Source organism: Megascapheus bottae, chromosome 23, assembly GCF_031878675.1.
Source record: "Megascapheus bottae isolate mThoBot1 chromosome 23, mThoBot2.hap1, whole genome shotgun sequence".
Lineage (NCBI taxonomy): Eukaryota > Metazoa > Chordata > Mammalia > Rodentia > Geomyidae > Megascapheus > Megascapheus bottae.
This window is the reverse complement of record NC_143531.1, coordinates 23,965,117-23,979,285: the sequence shown is the minus strand read 5'-3', so window position 1 is coordinate 23,979,285 and position 14,169 is coordinate 23,965,117. Positions and strand designations below refer to the sequence as shown.

At 39.2% G+C, this 14,169-nt stretch overlaps 1 protein-coding gene across 1 annotated transcript in view; it reads left to right on the top strand.

The window, feature by feature from the left end:
- The window catches only part of Arhgap10 (Rho GTPase activating protein 10), a 176,414-nt gene that overhangs the window by 110,308 nt on the left and 51,937 nt on the right, over nt 1-14,169 (top strand). Inside the window, exons 15-16 of the mRNA XM_090356869.1 lie at nt 3,385-3,472; nt 11,288-11,346. Coding sequence (XP_090212995.1) covers nt 3,385-3,472; nt 11,288-11,346 — 147 coding nt within the window. The remainder of the gene's footprint in view (nt 1-3,384; nt 3,473-11,287; nt 11,347-14,169) is intronic.

Below are 14,169 nucleotides of genomic sequence, written 5' to 3'. Positions count from 1 at the left end.
CCAGCATATCGTCCTGTGAATATTGCTGGTACACTGTCTCATCCTTTGTCCTTTGTCTCATCATCTTGTTTTTCCCTTCCCTTAAGTCAGAGAGATTCTTATGTCCAGTTAACTGGTACATGTGTACAATACCAGCACTGAGCAAAGACAACCATACAAGAGTGAAGTTCTGAGTTTAAACCCCACTACTAGTACCTCCCCCCCTTTTTTTAAAACCACCGAGAATGACCAGTACTTGGCCCCATCCCCACTTTTTTTTTTTTTTTTTTAATCTGAGAAAAAATTGCAAGCCATTTTGTTTTGGAGGGAAGCTGCCTGCACTTGGTTCTCTTTAGTCTTTGGGAGGTATTTACTAATTATTGCCATTTTTACGTAAAATGCTTTTGCATCTTCTGTTTTAAATATTCTCCAGATACTCACAGGCAATTTTGTGGTAATTTCTAAAGAAAGAATAAATCATTCTGGTATGTTCGTGGCATTCATCTCCTTTTTGTAGTCTACCTTTGTTCTGCACACTTAAGATTAAATCATAGACAAAAACATTTTTCTCCTTTCTCTTCCCTTATCCATTTTCAAGCGCTTCCTTCTTCCCTCTAACACTTCCTTCCTCCTCTTTCCAGCCTTTTCATTTACCCCCCTCCTGCTTGTCCTGCTGTTTTTTTCTCTCATCCCTTCCCCTTCACTCTTCTCATACCTCTCTCCAACCAACCTGGAGCAGTAAACTGTAGAACGTGCTCTAAATAGAGAAGTTGTTTATTCATCTCTAGTCCAGGTAGGGCAGAGGACAGCTGCCTTCCTCCTCTGGGGTGTGTTTGCTGTCATGGCAACTTTCACTTGAATTCCTAGCAAACTCTTTACAGTGGGCCCTCCAAAAGAAAATGCCCAACTGCATAATTGCCATCCTTTCATGCAGAAGCCATTTGCTCTTCCTTTTCCTTCTCCCTGAGTCAGGGCACACACTGGTCTGGTGTGCAATAATGGATGCATGGAGTAACTGAAGATGGCAGGAAGAGCTACTAGTTGATGGTGATTTCTGCGAGCCTCATGAGTTTTAGTAAATAAAATGAGAATATAAAGGATGAATTACAATAGTTTGATCTAGTGGAATGAGTTTGGATTGTCCTGTGTTCTTTCTTTTTCCTACCCTGCTTTAGAAAGAAACCAGATCAGGGAAGGGAATTTGTGAGAAAATGTGATACTAACCTATGGTTTGATGAATTCAGTAGTTTCTTTCTAAGTCGTACTTTCAAAACCTGGCTGGATGATTTTATTTGAGACACAGAAACATCTATAGGAAACAACTGAAAATTTAGAAGAGATTTGTTTTAAAAAACACCTATTTCTACTTTTGTAGAACAACATAGGTTGGAGGGAAGGTGAACTAATATAATTGAAAAATTGTGATTTTTGACTATTAAGCATATTTATGAAATTCAACTCCTTTGAGGACTTCAGTGGGACCCCGGTGCCCAAAGCATACCCACTAACACCTGCAGAAAATGATCCTTGGCATTGAGATGGAGCTGAACCTTCCCAGTTTCAAAGACATAACCCAAGTTTATGGCAGCTGGGGACGCGTCATCCAGACAACAAGTCAGCTCTTTGTAGCTCAATGAGATACATTGTTCTCTGGTCAGAAAAGAAGCAGGAGTTTTTCCCTGCACATAGGGCAGAACATACATACAGGGTGAAGGTTCCAAATGCATTCCATCCCAGTGTTTATTAACCAGTTAGGTACCAGCGCCGGTGCCTCCACTAATTTTAAAGGCCTGCTGGGGATGACTGAGTTATTTGAAAACAGTGAAAATTTAATAGAGGATGAACAGCAGAGATACCATGTAGTCATTTGCTTCTGATGTGACAGCTGCTTTTTCTCCCATGAATTGAGTAGGGTGGCTTATTTTTCCATGGAAAGAATATGATTCACAAAATATAGGATGATAATTTGGTAAGGTGTTGGAAATAAAAAATTTCCTTTTGGAAGCCTCTAGGATTTTAAAATGGTGATTTGCGAGTAGCAGGATGATTGAAAATGTTATCTGACTTGTATGCTAAGATGAGATTTAAATAATTGATTGAATGAGAGACAGAATATTCAGTTGCAGAAAGTAATTGGTTGGCAAACCCGTTAGAACAGAATTATTTAGTCTTAGTTATAAAGGATTGCCTCTTTAATCAGAGTGCTTAATTTGATATCTCGAGTGTGTCTGGCTTGTCTGACAGGCTCGGTAACGAATGAGTTATGAATCGCAGGAACTGATCAGAATGTAATCAGTGTCAATTGCCATTGTTGTAGTTTATTGCACATTGCTGTCACTTGTTCTGATTGAGAAACGTTGACGGCTTAAAAACTTCAGACCTTTGAGTAATTGACTTCGTCTGTGTGACGAGATGGCAGCGAAGCAATCATTACTCCCTGTTTTATTTTCACGAAGTTATGAGTCCAGCATCAAGTTGTCATCCATTCTTCGTCACGGTCAGACAAGGCTGAAGTTTTTCAGGCAGTGTGTGACTTAAATGTGGTTTGGTAGTTCTCTCGCTCAGTCTGTGGAATTCTCCAGGTCCAGCTCACTGCATGTTTTTATTCTTAAAAAAATAATTTTATTAGCTTATATTAGTTAAACAACTTGAGGGGGTATTGTTACTTTTCCATATATTTTTAATGTATTTTGATCAATCTAACCCCCCTCTTTCACTATCTGTTTTTTTTTTCTTTCCTTATTTTTAGTGACTACATGGGCATCAAGACTGTACCTGCTGATGGAGTGATACATTGCTTTGGTCCATGTGTGCCTTGTGTAGTGTTTAAGTCAGGTTAAATCATAGAGAACCTCCACAGGCCCACATGGGGTCCTGTTTCTGCCTGGGTTGATCATGCCATCTTCAGGCAGCAATGTGTTGAATATGAATCTTGGAATGTGGAACCAGACTTAACCAACACCGACTCGCTGCTATTCTGATAACCGATTGACCTGTGCCTCTGTTTCTTGGTAATAACATGGTGTGATGGCTGTCGTGCCACTGGAGTCAGCTCACACTGTTCTTTCACCTGAAAATGCCACATGCTGGAAGCCTTGGCTGCTGAAGAGAGCCCGTAGCAGTGGCGGGGGTAGCCCTGGCTCTGCCGGAATTGCACCTGTGAATGTTGTTTTTGCTTCTAGCCCAGAGTTTATATGCTTCTACTTTAATTTCTACCACAGACTTTCAGAAGTGCAGAACATTGCTAGGGTTATTATGAAGAAATCACATATTTTTCCCCCCTAGGAAATTCCAGAATTATTTGTTGATGGATTATGCTTGAAAATGAAAGCTTTGTGAGTTGATGAAGAAGACCCTTGAATGTTCAAGGTTGTAATCCATTTTCCTTTTGTACTTGTTCACTAGATGTCAAAACATGCAGTGAGCTGGACCTGGAGAATTCCATAGACTGGGAAGTGAAGACGATCACAAGCGCCCTGAAGCAGTATTTGAGGTGAGTGCTTCTCTTCTGCAGGAGGGGAGAGCACTGCTTGCATTTCTGACATTAAGCAGATCTTCACTTTGTACAGAAATCCCAAGAGTTTGGGTAAAGCTCTTGAAAAGGAGAAATGGTCTGTGAATGGCAATGCAACTCTGTAATCCTAAATGCCATGGAGACAGAGATCAGTGAGCCACATTCTAAAGTCAGCCTGAGTAGGAAAGTTCATGAGATTTCAGCTTAACCAGTGACTAGGTAAAGGGCTAAATATCCTTTATCTCGGCTATACGGAGTCATATGGCCGGGCCCAGTGGCAGGTGCCTGCCATTTCTAGTGACATGGGGAAAGTACAAGGAAGAGGCTCACAGTCCAGGCACAATAAAAGATCCTACCCTGAAAATAACCAACAAAGGGCCTGGAGACACAACTCAAGTGTGGTAGAGCACCCATCAAGAAAGCAGGAGGCCCTAAGTTCAATTATTGGGAGAGGGAGGGAAGGGAAAAGGGAAGTGGAGTAAGAAGGCAAAGGAAGAGAACAGAGTGAGCTAAGAAGCAAATAAAAGAGAGCGGGAAAGGGAGGGAGGAAGAAGGAAGGTGGGAAGAAGAGAGTGGAAACTTACTGAGGTATTTAATGTTGTTTTAGAAAGTGAGGTAAGTAATAGAAAAAAACATCAGTTTTTAAGTAAATTGGAATGGAATGAAATTGGAAAAGACATGGGTCTTGTAACAGGTATCTACTATAGATGTAAATTCCAGGGATTTGATACTAACAAAATAAGGATAACAACTCTTTATTGGATTTATTGGCTCTTTTGTTGTAGGCTACTAGGATTTTTTTTTTAGTTTACATGATTTGAACATCAAGCCATATAAAACATAAATACAAAGTTATTTGAAAAGTTTACTTGATAGTTAAAGTACATAATTCCCGTTTATTATATGAAATATGTAGGACTGGAGTTAAATAAAAGGCTCAGCATTTTAAGGAGTTTTTATCCTTTTCATCAATAAGGATAAGAGTTCATTGATAAAAAGGTTGAAGGACAATTATATTTAAGAGAAAGAAGGACAATTAAATGATAGAAAAATACATGTGGGTGTGGTGGTGCCTGCCTGTGAGGCAGAGTGGATAATTGTGGTCGTAGACTAAGGCTGGTAAAAGTTGATGCATGATAGTTTTCCGTGTAGAAATGTCTTGGGTTCTGATATTAGAATCCCTTAGGTTCATTTGGTATTTTTAAAAATTACAAATTTGGAAGATCAGAGAGATGAGTATAGGAATCATCGCATTCTATCATTCTGGAGCTTCAGGTACCAGCATTCTGTCCCTGTGGACAGAGCCCAATGGCTGTGGGCTTTTCATGCCTAAAAAAGTCTTTGCAAAATAGCATAACCCTACAATCACAAATACTTGATTTATCATAAAACGATGGAATGGTTAGAATATCATTATTATGCCATTCAGTATTCAGCTCACATTGTTTCCATTGATTTCATTTCAAAAGTCTTTCTTACGGTTGATATAGTCTTTCCTACAATTGATAGGTTTTGGATATCTCTTTTAACCTGTGCAACTTTTCTCTTCCCCCACCTTTGGCTTTTATGTATGGATGAACCTGGATTACTTTTTAAAAATAAGCATTTGTACATTTTAGATACAGCTGACTATAACCTCATGATGTCGTTTAACACAGTCTTGTAGCCTTTGCCTTTTCTGCGAATAGTTAAACTTCTGGTCATAGTTAGATTCAGCTTAGATTTTCTATTACTCAGTTACGTCAGAAATTACATTACGATCCCTGTTGTGTCTCATTGGGCGGCTTCTGTTACCTGGTTGGTCTCTTTCCTAATTATCTTTAAATTTGCTGATGTGTTTAAATGTGTATTATCTGATTTCTTGTTATTTGAAAATGTTCCTGGACAGTGATTAAACTGTTTGTTGGCACTATTGCCAACCCTGGTTTTTAAAGACGTAAAATTAAGGCTAAATATATGAACTTGGTATGTAGATTGCCACTGAGTGTGACTATGGTTTTGATGTGATTTGAAAGGAGCTTTATCAATCCTGCTTTAGAATCGTAATGTAAAATCCCCGGAGAACGTTGGAATATGTTACAAGATTAGCCTATTGCTGAAGTGTTAGAGCCATGGATCACTTGGTGATTTTGGTACCGAAGGTATTTGGCACTGTCTGTGGGCATTTTTGGTTGTCAGGCTCTTCGTTTTGATGGGTTGAGGTCAGGGATGGACTGTTAAAAGATGTGGCAATACAAAGATAGCCCATCCTTCTTCCTAAAGGATCATTCAATCCCACATGACAGTAACACAGAGGTAGAGAAAGCCCAAAGTCCGTCCATAAAGGAAGTGGTGAGGGAGAATATAATAATACAATGCACTGAATATGTTGGGTTGGTAGCAGAGGGTTTTTTTATTCTAGCAGGAGGCCATTTTCAAACTCATGCCTGGGACAAGTAAACGAACTGGCCAAGAGGACAAAGCTACTGATGAAAAGCTAGGGGCAAAACTTTTGTGCATTTGATGCTCACCAAAGCTGAATGCTTACTGCCTCAATCTCATGTAACCTCCAGCTCCCCCTCTTCTTTCATTGCATTGCTTCCCTTTTGAAGCAGATATCGCCTACAGAGTGATGCTGTGAGATGCCATGATTATCTAACTTAAGTCCTAACAATATACACATGCTGCCTAAATGAAGCAATTACCATAAGCCACAGATGCCTTGGGAGATATGAAAAGTTAGGTTGCTGTTTTTTTTTTCCTCCCTTTATGTTATTTTTTAGCAACCCAAAAAGCGGCATTGAGGATTTGACACTCAGTTCCGGGGATGGACAAGTAGGAGAAGTCTTGAGTTTTCGTCTTCCTGCATCCCTGTCACCCACACAGCTGTGACCATAGCAGGTGATTCTAGAAGTCGAGGCAGTCTGAGATGTTACTCATAGACTGGGGCACCAGGCAGAAAGACAGCTCTTCCTGCCCCTCGGTGGCTCTTCAGTTCTTCTCACTGCAAATACCAACTTTTTATTGGTTGGTAAACCGGAGGTAGAGAAGGCAAACTGCCCCCAAAACAGCAGACTAAAACAGAAAACACAACAGAGTCTCAGGGAAGGAAAATAATGCAGGATGGAACCATGTGTGACAGCAATCTTCTCTTCTGCTGACTTGGGGTGGGTGGGTCTTTTGTTTGTTTTACTTAAGTTTTTTTGGGGGGGGTATGAATATCAGCCTTTGTGAATGATTTCTCGTTTAGACAGACCATGATTTTTATTTCTTTATCACAGCAGTTTTTCCGTGGGAAGCAACTCATGATATGTCTTGTGAGATGTTTCTAGCAAATTGATTCTACCTGGGGGAAACTTCTTTTAAGCTTAGAAATTGGAATGGGATTTTTCAGGGAAGGAAATGCCAGTTTAGGCAAATATTACAATTTATATCTCCAAACAGATCCCAGCGGGTGGCAAAAAGAAGTGGCTTAACAACATGTTGGGTGGGAGGCTTGAACGATGCAGTGCCTTAAGTATAATAAATTTTGAGTGGAGAACTTGTCACTTTTATTACTGCCTCCCTAACATTAAGAATATTTATTTTTATGGGGCATTGCCTCTTTAGACATATGGCAATGATATAAGTAGCTGGGAGAAGGTATTGAGACACAACTTCATTTTTATTGGAAAAGAAATTCTTCCTCTGGTTTTGCCATAGGCTTTCATTTTTCCTTCCTCTTGATTCCACACCCTCTAGTTGCTGCAAATTCATGACCATTTTTCTTCTTGGCCAACCTGTTTGTCCATATTTTGATACTAGGTTTGGTCTTTCTTCCTCCTGGTTTAGAATGCAATGTCATTTACTCCCCCCCCCTTCTTTAAAGAACACTGGAATGTAGAGAAGAGAGAGGAGAAAGTTTGAATGCAGGGAACAGCTCATTCCTCATTGTGCTTTGTGTTGATTTGTGTGGTTGTCATTTTGTGTATGAATACAGGCTGCTGTATTAGAAGCTGTCAGTGTGGACTGTGCCTTCAAATATATTTGCTTGCAACTTTCTTTACCTAAAAATTATCTTTAAGTAATTGTTCAAAGGGGTTTCAATGTAACAAGTCAGTTTGTGAGTACAGTTACATCTTGATCATTCATGAATCCATATATTCACTGACTAATATGATAAAATAACACTTTTCATAGGGAGAAAATTTTGGCTCTTAAGACATTATACCCTGTGTTTCAATTCTACAAACTTACACAATTTTTTATAAATTAAAAGTACATATAATGTCCTGAAAGACAAGTGATTATATTTTGTGAGTATAAGTAGTAAATCACCACATTGGTCTTTTCTACGATTTATTTTTGTTTTGTAAACAGCTTTATTAAAGTATAAATAACATATAATCAGCTTTATGTACTTGTAATATACCTTCTGATAGACTTGCTAAAGATATTCTCTTTACTGCAATACTGTCTTATAACACCATGACCATAATTAAGATAACAAACCCATCTATCACTGCCTGACCCAAAATTTCTTCCCATCCTTATGCACTTGTCCTTTCTTCGGACCTCATTCATGCTATAACCATTTATCTGCTTCCTGCTAATACATATTAATTTACATTTTCTCTAGTTTGGTATAAATGGAATTATACACCATATGTCTCTCTCTCTCTCTATTTTTTTTTTGTCAGTTATGGGGCTTGAACTCTGAGCCTGGGCACTGTCTCTGAGCTCTTCAGCTCAGGGTGATTACTTTGCCACTCCAGGCACAGCACCACTTCCAGTTTTCTGGTGGTTCAATGGAGATAAGAGTCTCATGAACTTTTTTGCCTGGGCTAGCTTTGAACTGTGATCCTCAAATCTCAGCCTCTTGAGTAGCTAGAATTACAGGCGTGAACCACTGGTGCCTGGCCCTCTGTCTGTTCTGTAAGCCTGGATTTTTTTTAATATATTTTTTATTGTGATTAATAGAAGGGTTACATGATATTTGCCAGATAAATGGTGCCTTAATTCCCACACATTGAAACTCTTTCACACGTCATGTTCCCCATTTCCCTTCCCCTCTCCCCTACCCCTCATCTTGTTTTCCCCCGTTCCCTATCCAATTTCAAATAACCAAATACAAATATATCCAATATAAGCCTGGATTTTTTTCCCGTTAAAATAATTTGGCGTTTACTTCTGTCTTAGAATGTTGCTGTAGTTCAGTCCTTCTCCATCATTTGTGGTCTATCAAATGGAATTTTTGTGGTGGGTCTGAAATTTGAATTCAGAGCCAGATGCTTGCCTAGGGCTTGTGCTCTTGCTCAGCCTTGTTTTGTTTTGTTTTTTCTTTCCAGTCCTGGGGCTTGAACTCAGGGCCTGGACACTATCCTTGGACACTGATTGCTCAAGGATAACACTCTGCCACTCGGGCAGATCCACCTCCAGCTTTTTCTGTGTATGTGGTATGGAGGAATCGAACCCAGGGCTTCATGCATGGTGGGCAAGTACTCTACTACTAGGCAGCGTGCCTGGCCCATTTGCTCAGCTTTTTTGTTCAAGGGTAGCACTCTACCACTTGAGCTACACCTCTACTTCTGGCTTTTTTTCTTTTTTCTTTTTTTACTGTTTCATTGAGGATATGAAGCTCTGAGATTTCTCCGCTGGATTGGCTTTAAACTGTGCTCCTTAGATCTCAGCCTTGTAAGTAGAATTAAAAGGATGAACCATCAGCACCCCACAACTTGAACGTTTTAAACTTTTGTGATCTAAGTCCACAGTGGCTCAGCCCTGTCATCCCAGCTACTCAGGAGGCTGAGATCTGAGGATCCAGCTCAGGCACACAAAGCCTAGAGACTCTTACCTCCAGTTAATCACTAGAGAATGGGAAGTGATCTGCGGCTCAAGAGATAGGGCGGTAGCCTTGAGCTGTAGAGCTCAGGGACAGCGCCCAGGCCCACAGTTCAAGCCCCCAAACAACACCACCAAAAACAAGACAGACAAACAAAAAACCCTTTTATGATCTAGAATATGCTTTAGCTTGAAAACGTAGTGGTTGGTTGGGTGAACTGGAAATGTGTATTCTGATGCTTTTGGATGGAGCGTGTTTCTTAGGTAGAGGACATGCCTGTCAGGTGAAGTCAGTTGATAGGAGACAGGTTTGAACAAAATCAATGGATTTTTCTGTCTCCTTTTTCAGTTAGCTACTGAGACAAAGAGAAACTTACATCTCTGACTGTAACCATGGAACTGCTTGAGTTCTTTCAGTTTTCATATTGCATAGTTTGAAGCTCTGTTATTAGATCCACGAATGAACATTTAGATTTGTTCTTGATGAGTTGATCTTTTTATTAATATAAAATAAGCCTCCATACTTTTGGCAGCATATGTTTTTGCATATGCTTAAATGATTATTTATGTGTGCCTGAGAAGCTTTGAATTTTTCCTTCTAAACATTGAAAGAGGAATTTTTGGATTGTAAGATTTCAGTCTTTTCAAAGTTCTAAGTATCTTGTCCAGGTAAACCAGAACAAAAGTTGTACAGATTGTGATTTGTCTATATATTTTAAAGATATTTACAAAATTAGGAGATCTGATTTTGAAAAATTGAAGGTATTATAAGGTTGACTGAGCGGTAGATTTTTGATTCTCACTAGATAAATTACATTACTTTTTTTTTTTTTGCCAGCCCTGGGCCTTGAACTCAGGGCCCAAGCACTGTCCTTGGGCTTTTCTCATGGTTAGTGCTCTACCACTTGAGCCACCGCGCCACTTGCAGCTTTTTCTGTTTATGTGGTACTGAGGAATAAAACGCAGGGCTTCACGCATGCTAGGCAAGCACTCTACCACTAGGACACGTTGCTGGCCCTGTCTTACCTCTTTTTATTTTGGTAGTACCATGGATTAAACTCAGGGCCTTGCTTGCTTGCATGTTTGGCTGGTGCTCTTCTACTTGAGCTCTGCTTTAGAGATGGAGTACACTTTTCTGTATGCCTAAAACTTTTGATCCTTGACCCTCTGGATCTCAGCCTCCTGAACAGCTAGGATTGTAGATGAGAAGTCACCATCTGTGCCAGCTTTATAGTACTATTTGTGTGATTCATTTTTGTAGAAAATTAAAGATGATCTGTGTACATATTTTTTTGCGTTAACATTCAACTTTATATTTTGTTTTGCTGGCTTATAGGCATAAACTAGAAAATGGTATTTTTTATATTTCTCATTTACATATAAAGATAAATCATACTTTTATTATAGAGCTATTCAAGAAGAGAAGCTGTGATTCTTTTTTTGAGTTTGATATTTTCCATATAAACATGAATTTCAAAACTACGTGCTGACATTTGATTAGTGTTTGACTTTAGAATATGAGTATCTTGCATGTGAATCCAGATGTTTGTAGAGTTGCTTTCCTAGATCTGCTTAGACCTGACAGCCAAACTTTGATCATGTCTGATATGCATAGTGGGTTATACCTTGATCAGTTATTTATATATAGAGAAATAGAGAGATAGGTAGATAGAGATAGGAGTCCTATCTCTATGTATGTACGTATGTATGTACGTATGTACGTATGTATGTATGTATGTATGTATGTATGTATGTATGTATGTATGTACGTATGTATGTATGTATGTATGTATGTATGTGTGTGTGTGTATGTGTGTGTGTATGTATGTGTGTGTGTATGTATGTATGTATGAGTATTCCCTAGGGGATATTTTGCACATTGACTCAGAAATACATAAGGAACTTAACACCCTTAAACAAACAAAATCAATAAATAAATTCAGTGGTGAACTGTTTGGCTTTGTTTGATAATTCTGAGCTGTTCTCTTCATGCAGGAGTCTCCCAGAGCCTCTCATGACCTATGAGCTACATGGAGATTTCATTGTTCCAGCCAGTAAGTGTTACATGAAGGTGCGCGGACATGGTTTTATGAGGGACAGGGTATGCACACTGAGGACTTTGAGATGAAAAATGCAAATTAATGTCATTTTTTGCAACCTGGGTTTAGAATGGAAGTTGCTTTAGAAGATAGTTTCCACCCTTCCTTCGCACCTTTTCTGAAAGTAAAAAAATGAGACGGATGTTTATGCTTTCATAAGCACAAGTTATTGCCAATTGTGTGTTAGTCACAGGCAGATACTGGTATTCAGAGCCCCACAGGGTTCCTGATTCCAATACACAACCCTTACTCAAGTTTCGGGGTAGAGATAGCACATTTCTCATTACACTATAACATATACAGTGTGGCCTGAATAGAATGCTACAGGAAACCAGACGCAGCTAACTTGTAGGAGTTAAAGAGATTAGCAGATTTAGAGAGATTAGTGGGTGGGAAATGGTTTCACTTAGACATTTAGATGGAAATCACAGACAGAAGGAATTGTATGAGATAACACCAGAAGCCCAAGCAATATTTGAGGGAGAGTGAATTATATGTGATAAAATGTTAAATGAAAAGACCTGTCGTTGGTGGAATTTTAATTTGTGATTAGAATTTTGTCTGAGTCACCTTCAAGGATTTCTGGTTTTCTATTATCTTATAGGTCACATTTTATATTCAGCACATGCTGTTTACTCATTTTTAACCTTGTGATGTATACTGGTGCTGGGTATTTCATGGTTAGGGAAATTGAAGTTGAGACCTGTTAAGTAACTTGGCAGATTATAGAGGACCTTATTTCAAATGCAACACCCCAGTTTCCATTGGCGCTTTCACAGGTGCACAGACAGTAGCTGGAATCATATTTTCATTTCTTTTTATTTTCCCCTTTGGATGTATTCCATAACTTAATCTGTTGAAAAACTTAGAGCAATTCCTATGGGTCTTGTATTGCTACCTTGCAAATGTGGCTTTCAGTGTTAACCTTCTTGTGAGGTCTCCACTCCAGTCAATCTAAAGGTTCTTAGAAGGTTCTGGAAAGAAGTGTGTGCAGGCTTCCCTGGGCATGCAAAGTAGGCTTTTCAAAAGGGCAAGAAAAACGAGGTTCTGTTCAGTTTTCTTTTCACGTGGGAGACAAAAAAGAAAGAAAAATCAAGAACTTAAGTGATCAAGGAAAGTGGAGGAAATTTTCTTGGTTAAAATTCTAGCATCTGCTTGGTTGGTTTGAACTTCTACCCTGTGGCATTCTTTTTTTTTTTTTTGGTGGGGGGACAGGTGAGGGAAAAGAAATTAAACTTAGTCCGAAGGTCATTGTTTCATATTGTTCTGCCTCAGAAACTGGAAGAAGCTGAGGAGGTGGCAGCTCAAATCTTGAAACCTCTGCTCTGGAGAAACAGCCACCATGGAGTGAGGTTTTAAATCACCACAAGTTAGTCACAGCCCTCACTGAGAGCAGTGCATTCAGAATTCTAGTTTCTGCCTATTTTACAGATGGAGAGGTTTCCCATCCCTTAAGAAGTCCTGTAGTCGGGGGTGGGAGAGTTCATTGAAGATGTAGTTGAACAGTGTGCTGCCCAGAATTGAATAGAGGCAAAGGGTAGCATTACCTATTGGATTCGTACCTTCTGTTTTGTTTCCTGGCCTAGTAGGAAGTCTGCAGCAGCCTTGAGGGTGATGTGTACAGCAAGACTGTACTGAAGGACTACTGCGGCTACTGTAATTATTGGCCTGGATTTGGCAATCATTGTTGTGGTTGGAACAGGACTTGTAGTAACCTTATTTAATGAGAAAAAAAGTCCATGTACTAAATGAGTTTATTTTGGGGCCCAGAGTTTCCAGGGCAGAGCTGAGGCTTTTGTTTTTATCTCTTGTGAGGCTCCCCCCCTGCCTCCCCCTTTCCCAGTACTGAGTGTCTCTTAGGAAAGAGTGCAGGAGCAGATTTACTCATCTTTTGCACATATATTTGTATTGACTAAAGCTGGCAGGGACGTCGGTTGGCCAAAACTAACCTCCCTGTTTGAATGCCACTGGGGAATGGGGATTATGGTTAAGCAGTCATTTTCCACCAAACTGCTCGCTGAGCTGACTGCTAAAGCCAGCAAGCATTGCCGGTCTTGGTCTCCTCCACTCATACTACGACAGAACGAAGATTTGATTCTTCACATTCACCCGGTAGTGGACAGCAGTTCTGTGGTAGTGGGATTGTTTTCTCGCCTCTTGCCAAGAGATCTGAAAGTTTCTCTGAAACCCCTCTGATTTACTTTTATCATCAGTTTCTTCCCTGTATCTTTCTGTTGAGAACTTCTGAATTAATGTAGGTTCACGATTTTTAAAAATACAAAGTTCATTTCTTTGCTCTCATCCCCTGGAGAAAAATACTTTTGTTTCTTATTCTATCAAAAAAAAAATCAGCGTACTGAGTTAATGTTTACTGTTAATGTATTGGCAGCATCAACAAAGGTTTTTTTTTCTGAATTTAGTTTTCTTTTTGAATTTAAGAGTTAATGGAAATTACTCTGCTACTTGAATTAAATTTGACCATCTATCCATCCATTTTGTGAAAGCTGAATACGGTTCAGCCTTTTGTTTCTTTTTCAACCAATGTCAGTTAAAATGGAACAAAACACATCTAGGTAAGCAACTGAAGTTAATTTACTTAGGAAACTTTTTGGGAGGACTTACAGCAGTATTGTAGCCATATGGAAAGGCCTGGTAATGCAAGGAAGCTCTTCTGAATGTCAAAATAAAATAAAATCGAGAAGAAAGTCATTTTTCCTTTAAAAATTCTTACTAATTTTGTTTCTTATTTTCCTTTGTTTTTGAAGAAAGAAAAAAACA